The 17,643-nt window shown below is 33.3% G+C and overlaps 1 protein-coding gene and 1 pseudogene across 1 annotated transcript; both read right to left on the bottom strand.

Moving 5' to 3' along the window:
• Window positions 1-2,351: 2,351 nt before the first annotated feature.
• Window positions 2,352-6,570, bottom strand: LOC112002165 (G-type lectin S-receptor-like serine/threonine-protein kinase CES101). The gene is made up of 6 exons (XM_065782171.1): window positions 5,281-6,570; window positions 3,816-4,009; window positions 3,375-3,585; window positions 3,038-3,275; window positions 2,767-2,917; window positions 2,352-2,678 (listed from the first exon to the last, which is right to left on the bottom strand). The coding sequence occupies exons 1-6, from the start codon at window positions 6,386-6,388 to the stop codon at window positions 2,367-2,369; spliced, it is 2,214 nt and encodes a 737-aa protein (XP_065638243.1). The 5' UTR covers window positions 6,389-6,570; the 3' UTR covers window positions 2,352-2,366.
• Window positions 6,571-9,993: 3,423 nt separating this feature from the next.
• Window positions 9,994-13,007, bottom strand: LOC112002173 (G-type lectin S-receptor-like serine/threonine-protein kinase CES101; annotated as a pseudogene).
• Between the last annotated feature and the right edge of the window lie 4,636 nt (window positions 13,008-17,643).

Below are 17,643 nucleotides of genomic sequence, written 5' to 3'. Positions count from 1 at the left end.
AATTCACAAATTAGAATAATTGGAGGAGAGACTACAATTACAATAATCAATATCAAAATATCAGTTGTCTACGTGCTTATTCTACTTATCTTGAATTATCAAACATCTACTTCTACTTTTACTCAACTTTATATATATATATATGTATATATATAGTAAATAGCTTTTCTACCAAAGTTTAGTTTAGTGTAGTTTTTGTCATTAATTGAAGTTTGGTTTGGTATAACTTTTGTCCTTTGACCTTTATTGAGGAAAAAAATTCAGTCAATAGCAAATTATTATATTAGATTTTGTTGTGTAAGTAGTAGAAATGTTGTAGACGAAACACTTCTCATCTTAATACTATATTTCCTAAATAAGGAAAAACAAAAACTTTAAGTTAAACACACAAGACTTGTAAGGAAAAGGTAAAACTCAACGTTTCAGCTAACCTCTTTTTCTTTTTCTTTTTCTTTTTCTTTTTTCATTTACATGTATTGACATTGGTTTGATACATTGAGATTGCTTTAATATATATATATATTTATATTTGCTCACAAAGTGATTTGGTTTAGAAATAGTTATAAGAGTACAACAAATTGTCACGATATTTTTATAATTGTTGAGTTGTTAGTTCTTTATAAGTCAAAATAATAGTTCAAAATAAAATAATAAAATGTTAGACCAAAACTCACCACCACAACTGAAAATAAAAGTATTGTAAAAATGTTGGGACATTTTATTTATGTCACAATATATTCTCAACTATTGAGTTTAAGGGTCCGTTTGGTTTGTATTTTCAAATAACATTTTTTAGTTTTTAAACAGCATTTTACGCATCTCAATACACTTTTTCACCCACACGTATTTCAAAAAACTACAAACAACAATTTTCAAACTACTCTACCAAACACCCCCTTAATTTCCTTATATCTATTACTATTTCTATCTATTAGCTAAAAAAAAAAAAGAGTGAACGAGCAAAGGAACAATATTTTTTTGGTTTAGTGGTTCTAGTAAAATTCACCATTTCTAATGAAGAGAGGACAAGGAGAAATGAGAAACGAGGAGATAAACAAGAGAAATCAAATTGAGAGAGAGTTTTGGCAAAAATCTAGGAAGTGAGATTTTGTGTACATCTCCAGACTGCCATGGCGGCTCCGTTTTTGACTTCTGCTTCTATCGAGATTGGAGCGTATATGTTCTTATTCTTCAAAGAAGCCTTCGCTTTAGGAGACTGCCAAGCACTTTTGGAAGCTGCTTTTATACAAATGTCATGAATGGAATACAAGCGTGATTTATACAAAGAACTAATGTTTACAATTTCAACTTTAATAAATTTCCAATTTCCTATCATCTTTACAATTTCAACTTTCCAACTATCTTCTCTTTCACAGCCAAGATACTTTAGTTTAGAATACTTTTCAAAGTAAAAATGTTTCTCTTGAATCACTTTTTTGGAATAGATTTTGTGTGTTTCGGGAAAAACCTTGTAGGACCTTTTTATATTGTTAAAAAATAAAGGGGCGGAGGCAATCCCAAGCACTGTGGATTGCCTCAGCCGCATTTTTGAGTAAAAGCTTGCCATATAGATAATTTGGAACTCTAGCTGTGTATGCAAGCTCATGGCTATGTATGCAAGGGTTAAGGCTGAATATCCTGGCTCAAGGCCACGTACGCACCCTTAGGGTTTCTGTAAGGTTTTTCTTTCTTCCAAACGCATCTTTCAATTGAAGTGTTTCCATAAGTAGGCCCTAGATCAGCCTTAGACCTTCTAGTGTTATCGTCATTGGCAAACAGAAGCTTGAGTCGTAAGGAGGTACAAAATGACGTGTCTACACATATCAAGGTAGAAGGTGCAAGTTCCTCTAGGCTATTAATAATAAATAATGAGATTTTTTTTTTCTTTTATATATTAAGATATTCATTCTTTACGTGGATTTAATGCTTGATGAGAGCTATACATTGGGTAGGATCTCCATTCCCACTTACAATGGTTTCCACTAGAAGGTAATATCTCTAATTTGTATTATTGATAATGCCATCTATTATATTTTGTTAGTGGTGTTATTGATAATACCATCTATAATACCTTACAGAGTCTGTATTCACCATTTATCATTATAGAATAAGACGCAATAGTGATACATATCTTAATCAACCTAATCCAATTAAATCAGTTAACTCACAAAGCACCAATAATCTTATCATTGCTTACAACAATAAGAAAGATCACTGTAATAAATCATATAGCCCTTATTAGAAATCATAATAAAATCACTAAACAGATGGGTACATGATTGTATAGTCATAATCAGGTACAGCCCTTATTATAGGGGCATTTCCATACATACTAGGTTTCATGCCTAACTAGATTATTTTAGTATTTATCTGGCTTCCATCTCTGAAATTGTGACATTATTTATTGAACAGTTTTCTGGCTTAATTTCAGAAACTTCTGACTCTTTCACAACTGTGTTGATATAAAATGCAGGTTTTTTTGGAGGAGATAGTTGAAGATTTTCATTTACAAGAAAAGAAACAACATCTAGCATGGTGGGTCTATTTGTTGCATGTTCTTGTACGCATAAGAGACCAACATGAATGCATTTCAATACTTCAGATGCAGGGCATGACTCATCTAGTATTGTTGAGTCTATTAATTCCATACCTTTATCTTCATTCCATAACTGCCATGCCTGTCATATGTCCAGTGGTACACACAATGTTAACTATAAACTTCAAAATTTCACATATAGGTTTAGACATGATAAGTGAGAAACTTACATATCCTATTAGGTTGAGTGAGTAATCGAAGTGAAAGCGACTATTGTTTTTCTTGCCACTCACAATTTCTAATAGAAGAACTCCATAACTGAATACATCAGTTTTCATGGAAATTAGGCCATTCCTTGCATATTTTGGAGCCATATAACCACTATAGTAATAATTAACCAATGAAGTTTATTGTATGAATAAGCACATATATACTCACCCACACACACACACTAGAAAATAAAATAAAATTATACTTGCTTGAAATGAAAGACAAACTTACTATGTTCCAACAACTCGATTGGTGTTTCCTTCTATTTCTTTTATCCCAAATATTTTTGCCATGCCAAAATCAGATATTTTTGGATTCATTTCCTCATCAAGCAAAATGTTGCTTGTTTTTAAGTCCCGATGAATTACTCGTAGTCTTGAGTATTTGTGGAGATAAACAAGACCTTGAGCAATGCCTTCAATGATGTTGAAGCGTTTTTTCCAACTTAATAAATGCTTTTTAGTAGAGTCTAACATTAGAAAAATAATAGCAAGAAAATGATAAACTGTTTGATTAGTTTTATATAAAAGAAAAAAAAAATTGTAGTAATAATGAACATATGCCCTACCAAAGAGGAAGAAGTCCAAGCTTTTATTGAGCATGTACTCATATATTAGTATTTTTTCTTCATCTTGAATGCAAAATCCCAAAAGCTTTACAAGATTAGTGTGTTGGAGTTTGGTAATGAGAATAGCTTCATTCTTGAACTCTACCAAGCCTTGCCCAGAACATCTTGACAATCTTTTTATTGCTATTTCTTGCCCATTAGGTAATATACCCTAAAAGTACATTGTGTTAGTCATATTTTACAAAAACATACTTAACTTAATCTCTACTTACATTATTTAAGTTTTATTTTTATTTTATCAAGATTCTACATAGCCCCCGGTCTCAGCTCAAGTGCTATGTTGTAGATCAGATGGATTGAATACGTAGGTGTTCGAATTTACAACCAAAAAGAAAAAGTGAGGATCAAATTTTAAGAGAGAGAGAGAGAGAGAGAGCTAACCTTGTAAACTGGTCCAAAACCACCCTCTCCTAATTTATTTTCAATTGAGAAATTACTTGTAGCAGCACAAATGCTTTCAAAGCTGAAGATTTTCTCATCATTATTTTGTTGATTCTCTTCACCATTTACAGTTGAAGCTTTTACATTACCTCCAAGTTCTTTGATGAGCATCTTTTGTTTCTTCTTTCTCTCCCCTAATTAACATACATGCAAAATACGACTTAAAAATTTGTCCTTGCAACATCTGTAAGTTATCCAAAAAAGCTATAGTGAGAGCATCGATTACCTTCTACTCTGTGTTTTTTCCATCGTGCATAGAATAAGAAGCAAAAGAAGGTCATAATAATTCCCCATACTGCCATGATGAGCCATATCCACCACTTGGTCACTTGCGACCTATTTGTCTTCCTGTTTTCTTTAATTTTTGCTACATCCATCGACAAACCAAGTGTTAATGTTCTACTAGCTATATTATCCATCTATTTATTTTTCCTCTTTTTTTCATTTACTATATACATCAAGATACATGGACTACTGAGTGCTTCAGAAATCAAAATTATAGAAGACAGATAAAAATATTTTACTTCGGACTTGAAAAGTAGGGTTTTAAATTTAAGATTCTATCCTCATTTTTAAGCTAGGACATAAAAGGTTGGTAACTGGTAAATTGGTAATGTCTCATTCAAGCCTATTATACCCCTACCCACCCATCCACTTGTAATTTATAACCGGCTCAATTAAATAAATGAGTTTAATAGATAAAGACCTATATATTTATAATTTTATATACTTTCTTCTAAGAAAATAGCTATTTATGTGCACATTTTAAATGGGTATTATAAAGGTAACTACCGAATTGATTTTCTTCCATCTAAATATTATTAAAAAAAAAAATGATAAAAAATACCTTAAAAACCTTCGTAATAACTTAAATACCCCTTATATCTTCAAAATGATCAAAAGAATTGAAACCTCCAAAAACAACAAAATATTCCGAAATATCAGTGATGACCCAACTAAACCCCCAAAATTGGATGGTCATTTAAAAAAAAAAAAAAAAAAATCTAAACTGCGTAATAATACTGATTGGGTTTGTTTATGTTTTGCTAGTATTTTAGATGTAGAACAAGTAGTCGCAAATCTCTTAACGGGAACCATTTACAGATTCGGATGATTCACAATCTACTAAAGATAAAGCTTACGGCTGATATTCAACCTTTTTTTGAGAACAAACATTTCAATTAGCTTAGAAATCATTAACAATGCGTATTTATCTATTTTTTACTATGTCCTCAACAAAATAGTTCATTGATTTAGCTTTTTATATCAAGCAGCCAGGTTACCAATGCATGTACATGTAATACATCAATTATATGCATTAATGTTAATAATTAAGTCGACCATGTTTACTCAAAAATAAATAAATAAATAAAAATAAAGGTCGACCATGGAGTAGACTTCTTACCAAGTGCTGAAGCAAGGAAGTATATTGTCCGTGCATTAGGATTTGAAAATCCAATTAATCTATCCAGTGTGCTCCAAATCTCACAACCAGTTTGGGCATACTGATTTGTAGATGCATAGGCAACACAAGAACAATTGTCGAAGCACTTCGCCTCACAATCCTTGTGGGTCAGGTTGTCACTTTCATCAAACTTGAATCCATCCTTCAGGGAACTGGAAACTGGAGTAAATGTATCATCATGACTCCTGCACTGCGCCTTACATCCTTGAGTGTCGTCATGAGAAGTACAATCAACTAGAGTGTAGTTCTCATCAGAAAGTCTTCCGAAGTAATCTATCTTTAGTGGTCGTATAACTCGAGTTATGTAATTTTCTTCCACACCAGTGTAATTTAAGTACGTTTCATTCTCATTCGATATGTAGCTAAAATGGTAGCCATAATATGTTAGTCCAGATGAAGTTAAGTTGAACAGCACATTAGAACTAGTCCAATAGAGGCTCTCGCGCCACAAGATGACCAATCGATTTTTAAGGTTAGGTTCCAGACCAAGGGTAAAGGACCCTACTGCAGGTACCAGCACGCCTCTCCATGATGTTAGAGACCAAGTATGTCCCGTTTTCCTGTTAACTCCAAGTCTCATTCCTGGCACAAGTGCATGAGTAGGATAATCAAAGCTTTGCCACAATTGTCGCTCTGAACTCGTTTCGCGCAGCACAAAATTACCAGTATCAAGTAGAACAGCACTTGCATTATTTGCTTCTTGTCCGGAACATAGTACAATAGAAAGACTCCCATTGTATGAAATTTTCAAGTTCCCATAATCATCAATGGTAAGACTTCCAGAATTGTTAAAGATTGGAGCATCTCGATTGGCAACCCACACTAAATTTTGAAGGCGTGTAGAGTTGTCGTTGAGCCATATTCCTAAGTAGTAATTGTTACGTGTAAGATAGAAGAATCCTAGAGTAAAGATTCCTTGAGCAGAAACTAATTCATCCCCATCCTTGAGCTCCTGTCCTTGCAATAATCTGTCTAGCTGGGAAGATGGCCCCAGGAAGAGTAGCAAACAGACAAAACCGAGCGTAAGTTTTCGTGATTTGCTTGCCATAACAGACAGACTTTGATTTTCTTTTCTTTTTTGTTTAAAAAACTCAGCTGGATTATGTAGTCCGAGACCAAAATCCACGGACCTTTTAGAAAATGGACGGAAATTTTTGAAGAAAAGAGTTCGTGAAAGGGGAGTTGTTAGAAGACAAGAAAGAAAAAAATGGAGGAAGGGATGAGGAATTGTGCACCAGCAGAAAGTCTAAACGGTGGAGGAAAGTCTATATAGGGTGGAGGGCCCCGCTACTCATTTCATATCAAAGAGCTCGTGAAAGGGGAGTTATGAGAAACAAGAGAGAAAAAGACAGAGGTAGGGATGAGGAATTGTGCACCAGAAAGTCTAAACGGTGGAGGAAAGTCCATGGTGGAGAGCCCTGCTACTCATTTCATATCAAGGCAGAAATTATAAGCTAACCTCATGGACTTAGAAGTAAACTTACATTATAAACACAAAAAGAAATGGAAACATTTACAATTTTTGTGTATTTATGTACTGTAAATTTATAATGCAACTACAATATAAACATATAGAGGTATAATCACCAAAAAGTAACTAAAACAATATTATTTCAGTGCTTGACGGCTCAATGTATAAGGCAAGTGAGTCTAAGGTCCCAAATAAAAAAGATTTCCAAATTTAAATAATAAAAATATTTATTTATTTATGAAATATTAATTAGGCCCTAATATTAACCAATAAATATTTTTTTTTTCCAAAGCAAAACAAGGCCCTCAAATTTTTTTTTTTTAAAAAAAAGATATATTTTTATCTGTTAAGATATTAATTAGAACCCAAATATTAATCGGCAAATAAAAAAAAATTGTCAAAGAAAAATTAAAAAAATAAAATAAAAATCTTTCAATGTCTGTGACTAACTGTTGCTGTTGAGGTTGGGCTGCCGTTGAGTCTGCTCCTTCAAGTTTCTTCTCTAAAAAAAACTATGTTTCTTGTTTTACTTTGCTTTTTTTTTTTTTTTTTTTTGGTTCATTTTTTTAGAGTAGCATAGGTAAAAAAAAATAACTTCCCAACTTCAATTTCTATGTTTCTTTATGAGATGATCCACGCCCAAAAATTCAATGTAGCATATAATATCCTAGACATTAACAAAAAAATATTAATTTTCGAATTATAATTTCATTAAATTTTCCAATCACATAATTTTTAGTGAATTAGCTATAAAATCAATTGAAAAAAAAAAATGTTAGCTAAACTTCAAAATTACTTAGAAGAAAATGAAGATAATAATGATGTGGATGAAAGGATTAGGGGGTTAGCCATAAAATCAATTGAAAGAAAATGTTAACAAAACTTGAAAACAAAAACTTAATTAATAGTTTTACATCTCTAAAAGTAAGAAAAGTCATACAAATGAAAAATATATATCAAAGGTTAAATAACATTTTTAATTAATATTTAAATATAAGAAAGATGCCCACTTAGTATTATCGCCTTATTAGGCTCCCATAAAACATTGAGTCCGGCTTGTTTCAAGGAAATCTAGATTCATGGGTAAAACTCATCATTGAAAATCAACTTGCAAGGAGAACGTGCCTAAGAGTTTTTATACACAAGACATTTTAATCTAGCCTCTAGGTAGCCCCCTCTAAATTTTGATCACAAAGCCACAGCTTATTTGATTTTTTACTCAATGAGCTATATCTAATTACTCGATGTGGTAGTGAGCTTTGATACTAAATAATATAAAACTACGAGTAGAAATCATCCTTAAAAACTGACTTATAAAAGGAAGGTATCTAGAATTATACACATGTTTAAGTTTATATTTAAGTCGTGGAAAGCTACAATGAGCTTCATAAATTACCAAAAAGTTATCCTTTTCTTTTGTGGGTATTATTTCTAAACAAAGTTTGTGCAGTACAAAATTACCGTTTTGTGATATATAATGTAGAGCCTTAAAGTGCTTTTTCTGTATAAAATGACTTTAAGCAGGAAAAAAAATAAAATTTAGAAAGTCTATAGACAAAAGGTATTCACACCTTATTGATGCACTTGCACTAGATTGTTAGTAATAAATAAGAAAATGACGTTAGTGATTGACACAAAAAAAATAATAAAAAATTGACTTAAAAAACAGTGCCCTGTTTGTCACGTATCCACTCCACGGGCCCGGCCCCCAAATTTTTTATTTTTATTTTTTTCTTTTTAGTGATAATGTTCATCACATACATTTGCTGCACAGTTTGAAGTTATAAATAAAACACAACCTGTAAAACGAATATAAATTCTTTATCACTTTTTTTGTAAAACACATTGTAAATCAAACACGCGCAAGGGGGTCCATACCCTAGGAAACTGGGGTTTGAAGTCTTTGACCGATTCATGTAGCTGAAGATTTTGTGGAACCTAGGTCCGAATGAAGTATACTTTTGAAATAATAAGAAAGAAAAAAATGGAACGAAGTGCACCAATAAAGTTCCAAGGTCCATTAGTCAATAAGGCGTTTCATCAATGACCTAGACTGACAAGTCTTCAGCTCCTAAAGCACGTAATTTTGATTGCTAAGGATAATTCCAGGGAAGGACTAAAATTAAAATCACGTACAATAAAAAATTATAAGATATTCAGCAGTTGTCTACCTAGTTATTCTAGTCATCTAGAGATCCGAATTAAGGAAAGAAAAGAAAAGTTATCCATAGGTCCATCTTTCTTAAAAAGAACAATATTTATATAATGTGAGTTATCTTCACTTAACAATATAATGTTAGTCCTATAATATCGTAAGCTGAATAAATGAGAAGAAAGCATCAATGATGGATTGGGAAATCAGAAGTATAATTTCATTGTAATTTGTGTGTTTCTTTTATAATTGACTTGATTTTTTTTATATTTTATATATGTAGCATTTGATTATGTGCTAGTGTTTAAGCTAGAGTGCAACAGCTTGATACCGAGCCTGTGTTTTAACTTTGAACTCCTGCTCAGGGGACATGATTTTTGAGCTTGACACTGCTTGAGGAGTACGTAAATCAAATCCACCGAAGCCAAGCTAAAGTTTTTGAAATTTTTGGCAAGATTGGGTTAGAACGTTGTAAGTAGACAAGTTTTTGGAATTTTTATAAGATTGAGTTTAAATATATTTCATTATAATTATTGTTGAGTCAAATATAGTCATTCACTACTTGGCTTAACTCGGTTATAACCTAAGTTATCACTAGATCTAAGCTAATGATCGAGATTACACATCTATTACTGCATTTATTATATCAAAAATGCTTGTTAACATTGTGCATGGTCAATTGATTCCTCGGAACACCCTGTAGAGTCTAGATGTTTGGCTTTAACACATGCTGAGCTAGGAGTACTCTTTTGCCAAAAACAAATTAGTTAATTCACACAAGCAGCAGCAGTTCTTCTCATTACTTACAGAAAGAAGAAAGATAAACCTAATTAGGTTTAGGTATATACCTGTTATCAATAATACTAATAAATCATTTAACAGATGGATACAATCACACAAGCATGTCTAGCTACTCACAACTAGTTTTAAGAGACATGTCCATACCTACTTCATATATACATGACTAGTGGAGTCCATTATTTATCTGGCCTCCATGAAAAAAATGTGTGACAGTATTTCTGGAACAATTTTATGACTTAATTTCTGAAAACTCATATTCATCTTCTAAATATGTGGGTTGTTTCGGAGAGGAGAGTTGAAGAGTTTTATTTGAAAACAGAGAAACAATATCTACCATGGTAGGTCTATCTGTTGCTTGGTCTTGTACACATAAGAGACCAACATGAATGCATCTCAATATTTCAGATGGAGGGCATGACTCATCCAATATTGTTGGGTCTGTTAGCTCTATACCCTTGCCTTTGTTCCATAATTGCCACGCCTGATACAAGTTGATATGTTAACTGTTATGTTTAAATTTCATGTACAAATTACAAAGAGTTAATTGAGAAACTTACATATCCTATAAGATCAAATGGATGATCAAAGTAATGGCGACTATTATTTTTCTTGCCACTCACGATTTCTAATAATAGGACTCCATAGCTGAATACATCAGTTTTTATTGAAACAACGCCATTCGAAAAATACTCTGGAGACATATAACCACTAAAGAAATAATTGATCAATGAACTTTATTGTATAAACAACCACATATATGCACATGCACGTACACACACTCACACACAAATAGAATTAAATACTACTTACTTGAAATTCAATGAATACTTACTATGATCCCACAATTATATTTGTGTTTTCTTCTAATTCTTTCAACCCAAATATTCTAGCCATCCCAAAGCCAGATATTTTTGGATTCATATCCTCATCAAGCAAAATGTTGCTTGCTTTTAAGTTTCGGTGAATTACTTTGAGTCTTGAATATTTGTGAAGATAGACAAGTCCTTGAGCAATGCCTTCAATAATATTGACGCGTTTTTTCCAATTTAATAAATACTTTTTAGTAGAATCTGGCTCAAAAGAGAAAATTGTAGTAAGAAAACGATAAAGATTAATTGATGAATTTATAAAAGAAAAAATAAATACATAAGCAATTTTTTCTTAATAGTGAGTATATGACATAACTTACCAAAAAGGAAGAAGTCTAAGCTTTTGTTTGGCATGTACTCATAGATTAGTATTTTTTTCTTCTTTATGAATGCAAAACCCTAAAAGCCTAACAAGATTAGTGTGTTGAAGTTTGGCGATGAGAATAGCTTCGTTCTTGAATTCTACCAATCCTTGTCCAGAACTTCTCAAAAGTCTCTTTATTGCTATTTCTTCACCATAAGGCAGTTTACCCTGAAATAATATCGCGTTAGTAAAATTTTACTCAAATTATCTTGACTTAGACTCTACTTGCATGGTTTAATTTTCAATCAAGATTATACCTAGCCCTTTGGCTCAACTCAAGTACTAATTTATTGATTGAACGGATTGGATGAGAGAGAGAGAGAGAGAGAGAGAGAGAGAGAGAACTAACTTTATAAACTGGTCCAAAAGCACCCTCTCCTAATTTATTTTCAATTGAGAAATTACTTGTAGAAGCAGAGATGCTTTCAAATCTGAAAATTTGCAGCTCCTGGCTAGCTTGACCATCATTATTCTGTTTCTTCTTTCCATCCGCTAATTAAAACATATGCAAAATATAACTGGAAAATTTATTTCTGTTTGTTCATTAATACTACATCAAATATGAAGCATCACTTACCTTCTGCTTTGTGTCTTATCCATTTTGCAAAGCATAAGAAGCACCCCAAGGTGATAAGAATTACCACTACTGCCACGAATATGGTGATCCACTTGTTTGATTGCCGCCTATTTCCCCAAATGTTTTTTACTCCCTCCGACCCATTTGGTTGATTCCCTTTTCCAGCTGGTTCGAAATAAACTACACGGAGAAATTATGTAAGTTGCAATTATTATGATAAGCCATATAGTGCAAGTAAACGTGTATGGGTTCATAAAAAAATTAAATAAAAGAAATCTAATTACATAATAAGATATGCATTAATGTGATAAGTCAAGCATAGAGTAAATAGACTTACCTGAGGCCTGAAAGAAGTATATTGTCCGTTTAACATTAGAATGTGGACCAAAAATTACCGGTGTGCTCCAAATTTCACACCCTGTTTCGGTATCTTCATTTGTAGATGCGAAGGCAACACAAGAACAATTGTTCCAGCAGTTGAACTTACAATCCAGAAGGGTCAGGTTGTCACCTTCATTAAACTTGAATCCATCTATGGCATCCCATGAACCGTAATCTGGAGAAAATTCATCATAACTATTCCTGCACTCTGGAAGATTCACTCCACAATTAGCCAGAGTGATGTTATCGTCATTATATAGTTCGCCCAAGTTATCTAACGTAAGCTTTCTTGATTTTGTGACATCTTCATATTTTCCAAGGTAGTAGAAGTATGCTTCATTCTCATTCGATAAATAGCTAAAATTGTAGTAATCTTTTAGGCTGGTGTGCAGCGTGCACGAGTCCATGCCCAGAATGTCCTGGCTGGAATTCCAGCAGATGATGTCGTGCCATAAGATGACCAATTGATTTGTAAGTTTAGGGTCCATGCCAAAGTTCAAGGAACCAGCCGCCGGTACTTTGCTGCTTATCCAAGATCTTAAAGACCAAGTATGTCCAGTTTTCCGGCTAACCCCAAGTTTCATTCCTGGTAGAAGTGTGTGAGTAGGATAATCAAAGCTTTGCCACAGTTGTCGCCCTGAATTCAGTTCACTCAGTACAAGATTACCAGTTTCAAGTAGAGCAGCACTTGTATTACTGGCTTCTTGTGCGGAGTACAGCACAAAAGGAGGACCCCCATTGTGTGAAATTTTCAAATTCCCGTAGTCATCTATGGTAAGATTTCCAGAATTGTCAAAGATAGGAGTGTCTCGATTGGCAACCCAAACTAAATTCTCCAGTTTGGCATGTTTGCCGTTGTACCATATTCCTAAGTAGTAGTTGTTACTTGTAAGGTTGAAGAATCCTACTTTGAACTTCCCATGAGCTGAAACTAAATTATCCCCATCCTTCAGCTCCTGTCCTTGTACTAATGTGTCTAGCTGGGAAGATGGCCTCAGGTAGCGTAGCAAACATAAAAGAACGAGGGTAAGTTTTCGTACCTTGCTTGCCATAATAAACAGTCTCTGAATATTTAGTAAGCTGTGTTAGAGAAAGGATAAGTTCATATTTAAGTGCAAATATCGCAGAAAAAGCTATCGTTCAAGTGGCAGAGGCGGTTAGGTGGGTTTTGCCAAAGTTAAAGTTGTGGGATATAGTGTATTATTAGAGATGTGATAAAATAAATGAAGGAACTTTTTGGTGTCAAAATTATGACTTATTTTTTTAGTACAATGCTCTAAACAGCTATTAATTCCATAAATATATATATATTATATATATATATATATATATATAAATAACACCACCCGTTTTTAAGGACAGGATGACCATGTGTCAAAACTTGCTATTTTTGCTCACACAATTAATTTTGAAGAGATGGGATGCTTAATCAACCTTGAATACCTTTAATTAGATTAAAAGAATTAACTGGAGTTGATAGAATTATCTTTAAGTATAGTTATGTGAGTATGGGTGAGAAATAGCCTCAAATGACCAGTATTGAGCTCCTCGGGTTTAGTCCGAGGTAGTGATTACAATTGGTTTTAAGTTACAAAAAGTAAATCCCCTTCCTCCAGGGGCCTCTTTGCCTTATATAATCAAGTAAGGTGTATCTGAGCCCAACATCTAGAGGGTCAGGGTTGAATTCCCTTAATACTTGTCCTATTATGGCCTTACTAGAAGGCTTCCACATTAGGTTATGAGCTATGTTGACATTGTTTAGGGGTCATTTCCTCATTAATGCAGCCAGCTAAGTGGATGTAGAGCAATGAATGCAGAGGTGGTGGATGTTTTATCTGTCTTCTTTCCTTCCTAACTTGATGACAAATCTTTCTTCTCATCCTCAGTTTGTGCCCGACGACCCTTAGCATTGATTCTCCGCCTCCTGAGGGCACGTTGGTATCCTTGGGGTCCTTAGGCATCGTAGTCTCCCAGTACCTGCAAAGAGCTGCCCATATTTTCTCGAGGATATAATGTTAGTGCTTTCCAAGGTCTGTACTCCTGACATTGTCCTTGGCCCATCTGTCCATATTCTCGGAATTTCGTCCTCCCAAATATATAATTTGTGCTTTGATCCTGCCTCTCCCTTTATAAATTAAAAAAATAATAATAAAATAAAATAAAATAAACTCTTAAACTTTCAAAAGGTTGAAACTTTCAACAAAGCAAAAATTCTCATAAAATGAAAATAAAGTTATAAATATATTATTGGGAAAACAATTGTTCAATTTAATTTGTATTTACCCATTAAACTTTGTTAGGACATATGTATTTTCACTTGTTAAGAACATATGTCATTTGTTTATGTAAATTGGCTAATCCTTTGACAAAACGCATTCTACTTGTAATTGGGTAGTTCTATGTGTTTTTAATACTTCAAGAAACAAGGTTTCAAGATCAAGTGTTGAAATCATCAAGTCTGTCCAAGAAAAACAAGTTGAAGTACAAATTCATTAAAGCTCGACACCTGCTCGATAGCTCCTCGACACCTGCTATCTGTTGAGATTTATAAAATCAGATTTTCTGATCTGATTTCTTGGGATCCGTGAATATGCTTTTGGGCCTTCTTTTCTCATAACCCTAAACATATAAAAAGATTGTGTTAAGAGCCGTCAAATTGTACATAAGTTGCACAAGCATTGAGCAAACTTTGTTCAAGCAATTTGTGATCAAAGACGAAGTTCTTGACCTAGTTCATCTTCTCTGAAGAAGTTGTTGTATATTTGCACCAAATGGTTTTATGACTAAGCATCTTCCTGATCTTCATTGTGTAGGATGAACTAAAAAACTTTGCAGCCAACCTCTCCTTCTAAGTTGGTGTTTGAAGTCGCGTACTGGGATCCACGCATTGGATAGTCACATACTTGGGAGTCGTGCATCAAAAGGGGGAACTGTCACTACAGATTAAGTCCAATTGGGTATTGAGGTAAGGGTTCAACTGTAAGTTGGTAAGGTACTTGGGATTCCTTTACTTGTAACCGCTTGATTTAATAATAGTGGAGTTTCGAGAGTGGTGACCTAAAAATCACCCGTTGGGGTTTTTGCCGCAAGAGTTTTCCCCATTGGTAAACAAATCATCGTGTCATTTAATTTTCGCTGCATATATTAGTTATTTGGTGATTTGTTTGTACTTCCACGCAATTGCATGATAAATTGATTAATTAAGAACTTGGCTAAGTAATTAATTGGTTTAATCACAAGAGGTCATTCAATTTGTGGCCTATCAAACTTATTTATATATTATCTCTAAAAAAAAAAAAAAAAAAAAGCTGTAAAATATTTTTAGGTCTTTGGTGTGACATGCAAACTTAGTCATTGGCTGTTGGACCACTGGTCTAGAGCATCAAACTGAAAACTTAGCCACTAGACAGGGGAGGACAACCATTGTGTGTTTTATTAGAATGTTATATCAAATTTTTTTAAGTAACACATTTTATAAATGATTTTAATGGATTTTTTTTTTTTTTTTTTAAGATTTGATCAAATTTTACAATGAAACAAAACATGACTAAAAGAAAGCATAAGCTTATGAATTAGGATCTCTTTTATTTCCCAGAATGTGTCATGATTGAAAGCTCGAAAATGTGTTGAAAACACAAAAGCTGTTTAAACCCCCAAATTAAAGTTACGGCTCGATTAATTTTACACTAATTTAATACTAAGTGCGAAATAGTGTAAAAATGAGTGGATAAACAAACAAGCTACTCTAATCCATAATTAAAGCATCACAGTAGTAAAATGAAAAGTAAAAGAGTAGGGAAGAAAGATGCAAACACAAGATAACACACCGATGTGTTATCGAAGAGGAAATCAAAGAACTCGGTGAAAAACCTCTCCGCTGCCCTCCAAGCGAAAATCGATCCACTAGACAATTAGTTGGGATACATGGGTTAGCAAGAGACCTTCCAAGCCTAATCTACCCGTTGTACCTAAGCCCTCCAAGCTCTTACTCTAACAAGGCTTCTCAGAACCGTGTCTTGTCTAATTCTCCGGATCCCGCAACAAGCTCCATGTTGCATCTGCCATCCTTGGCTTCTTCCAATACTTCCCAGCAACACCAAAACACTCTCTACACTCTGAATATGTGTGGGTTGTGTTTGGATACAAATCTCCTCTCAAGATATGAAAATGGGAGAGGGATGGAGAAGAAGCTACAATAATTTCTTACTAAGAATGAGTAGCTCTCTCTTTGAAAGATGGGTGCGTATGTTGTAGAAAACCTATCTAGGGTTTTTTCTCTCTGAATGGCCTTACTTACATTTGTAGGTAATTATGGTATATATAATATGGGTGAAAGGTAATAAAGTCACTCTTAAAAAACCTCCAGGCAGAATGTTTCACGACTACCTCGCGGGAAGGCCTTACCCGCGAGACACTCACGAAAATGACAGCATGGCACGACTTTTCAGCTTCTAGTCATGTGCTCCTCACATGGCTCTTTCGCGGGTTAGCTTCTCGCGAGCTTCTCGCGAAATCCACTAATCTTCATTTCAGCTTGAGTCTTCACCAACTTAATACTAAACCCAATACAATAAAATCCCACAAAATACAATGAATAAAATAAAAGCAATCATAACACTTTTTGTCATGGAATAAAGTCAACATAAAACATAGTTGTAAATCACAACTTTACAATGATCAATTCAAAAAGGGTAACATATTCTTGCTAATTAATATATATATATATATATATTACAATTTTGGTATCTATATTATCTATAACATGATTCCTCTCTTTGATTTGAAATTTTTTTGAAGGTAAAAAATATCATATCCAATAACCAATGGGTTCTCCTACAAATGTTTTAGGAATATGGTCAATAACGTCAAAATATTCCCCATAAAATTCTCTTTCTTGGATTGGATTGTTATGTGTTTTAAAAACACCCTTACGTCCTAAGTTTAAGCATGACAAAACTTGAGGACAACATGTTAGAAATACATCTCTACAACTAAAACTTTGCCTACAAAACAAGACCACTCTCTTACTATCCTAGATCTTTAAAACAACTCTACTTAAATAATAATAAAATAAATAAATAAAGGTCACCACATTTCAACTTCTTCTTCCTTTTTCCTTTTCTTTTTTTTTTCTTTTTTTTTTTTTGAATTTTCCACTTCCTTAAATCCCTAATCTCCTACTATTACATTGCTTTTTTTTTTTTTTTTTTTTCTCAAATCTCCTTTTCTTTATTTTGAATTTGAAGAAAAATAAAATACCCCTACTATGAAACCATTACTATAATTTCTTATCTATATTTTTTTAAATTTAGTCACTGCCACATATCCTTTTTTTTTTTTTTTTTTTTTCTGAACTAGGAGTCAGTTCCCAATTATCCCAATCACAACTTCTAAGAGATGACTATTCAAATTAGTAGCATTTGTTCAAATATTCAAAAATAAAAATAAAAAAACCAACCCACATAACCTTGAATGCTTGATTCCATCAAGAAAAAAAAAAAAAAAAAAAAACCATGAATCCATTATCAGTTGCTAGTTGCCAGACTTCAGTTTTTTCTCACTTCTCCCACTTCATTGCACCAAAAAATAAGATAATTTCAAGCCCAATTCCCACTGGAAAAATATTGATATTTTAGTAGTTGGTGAAACCATTTTGCTGTTGGTGGAGGGGCCTAAAACTTTACCATT

Source organism: Quercus suber, unplaced genomic scaffold (assembly GCF_002906115.3).
Source record: "Quercus suber isolate HL8 unplaced genomic scaffold, Cork oak 2.0 scaffold_15, whole genome shotgun sequence".
Classification (NCBI taxonomy): domain Eukaryota; kingdom Viridiplantae; phylum Streptophyta; class Magnoliopsida; order Fagales; family Fagaceae; genus Quercus; species Quercus suber.
Note: the sequence above shows the minus strand (reverse complement) of the source record. Positions and strands in the feature narration are given on the sequence as shown.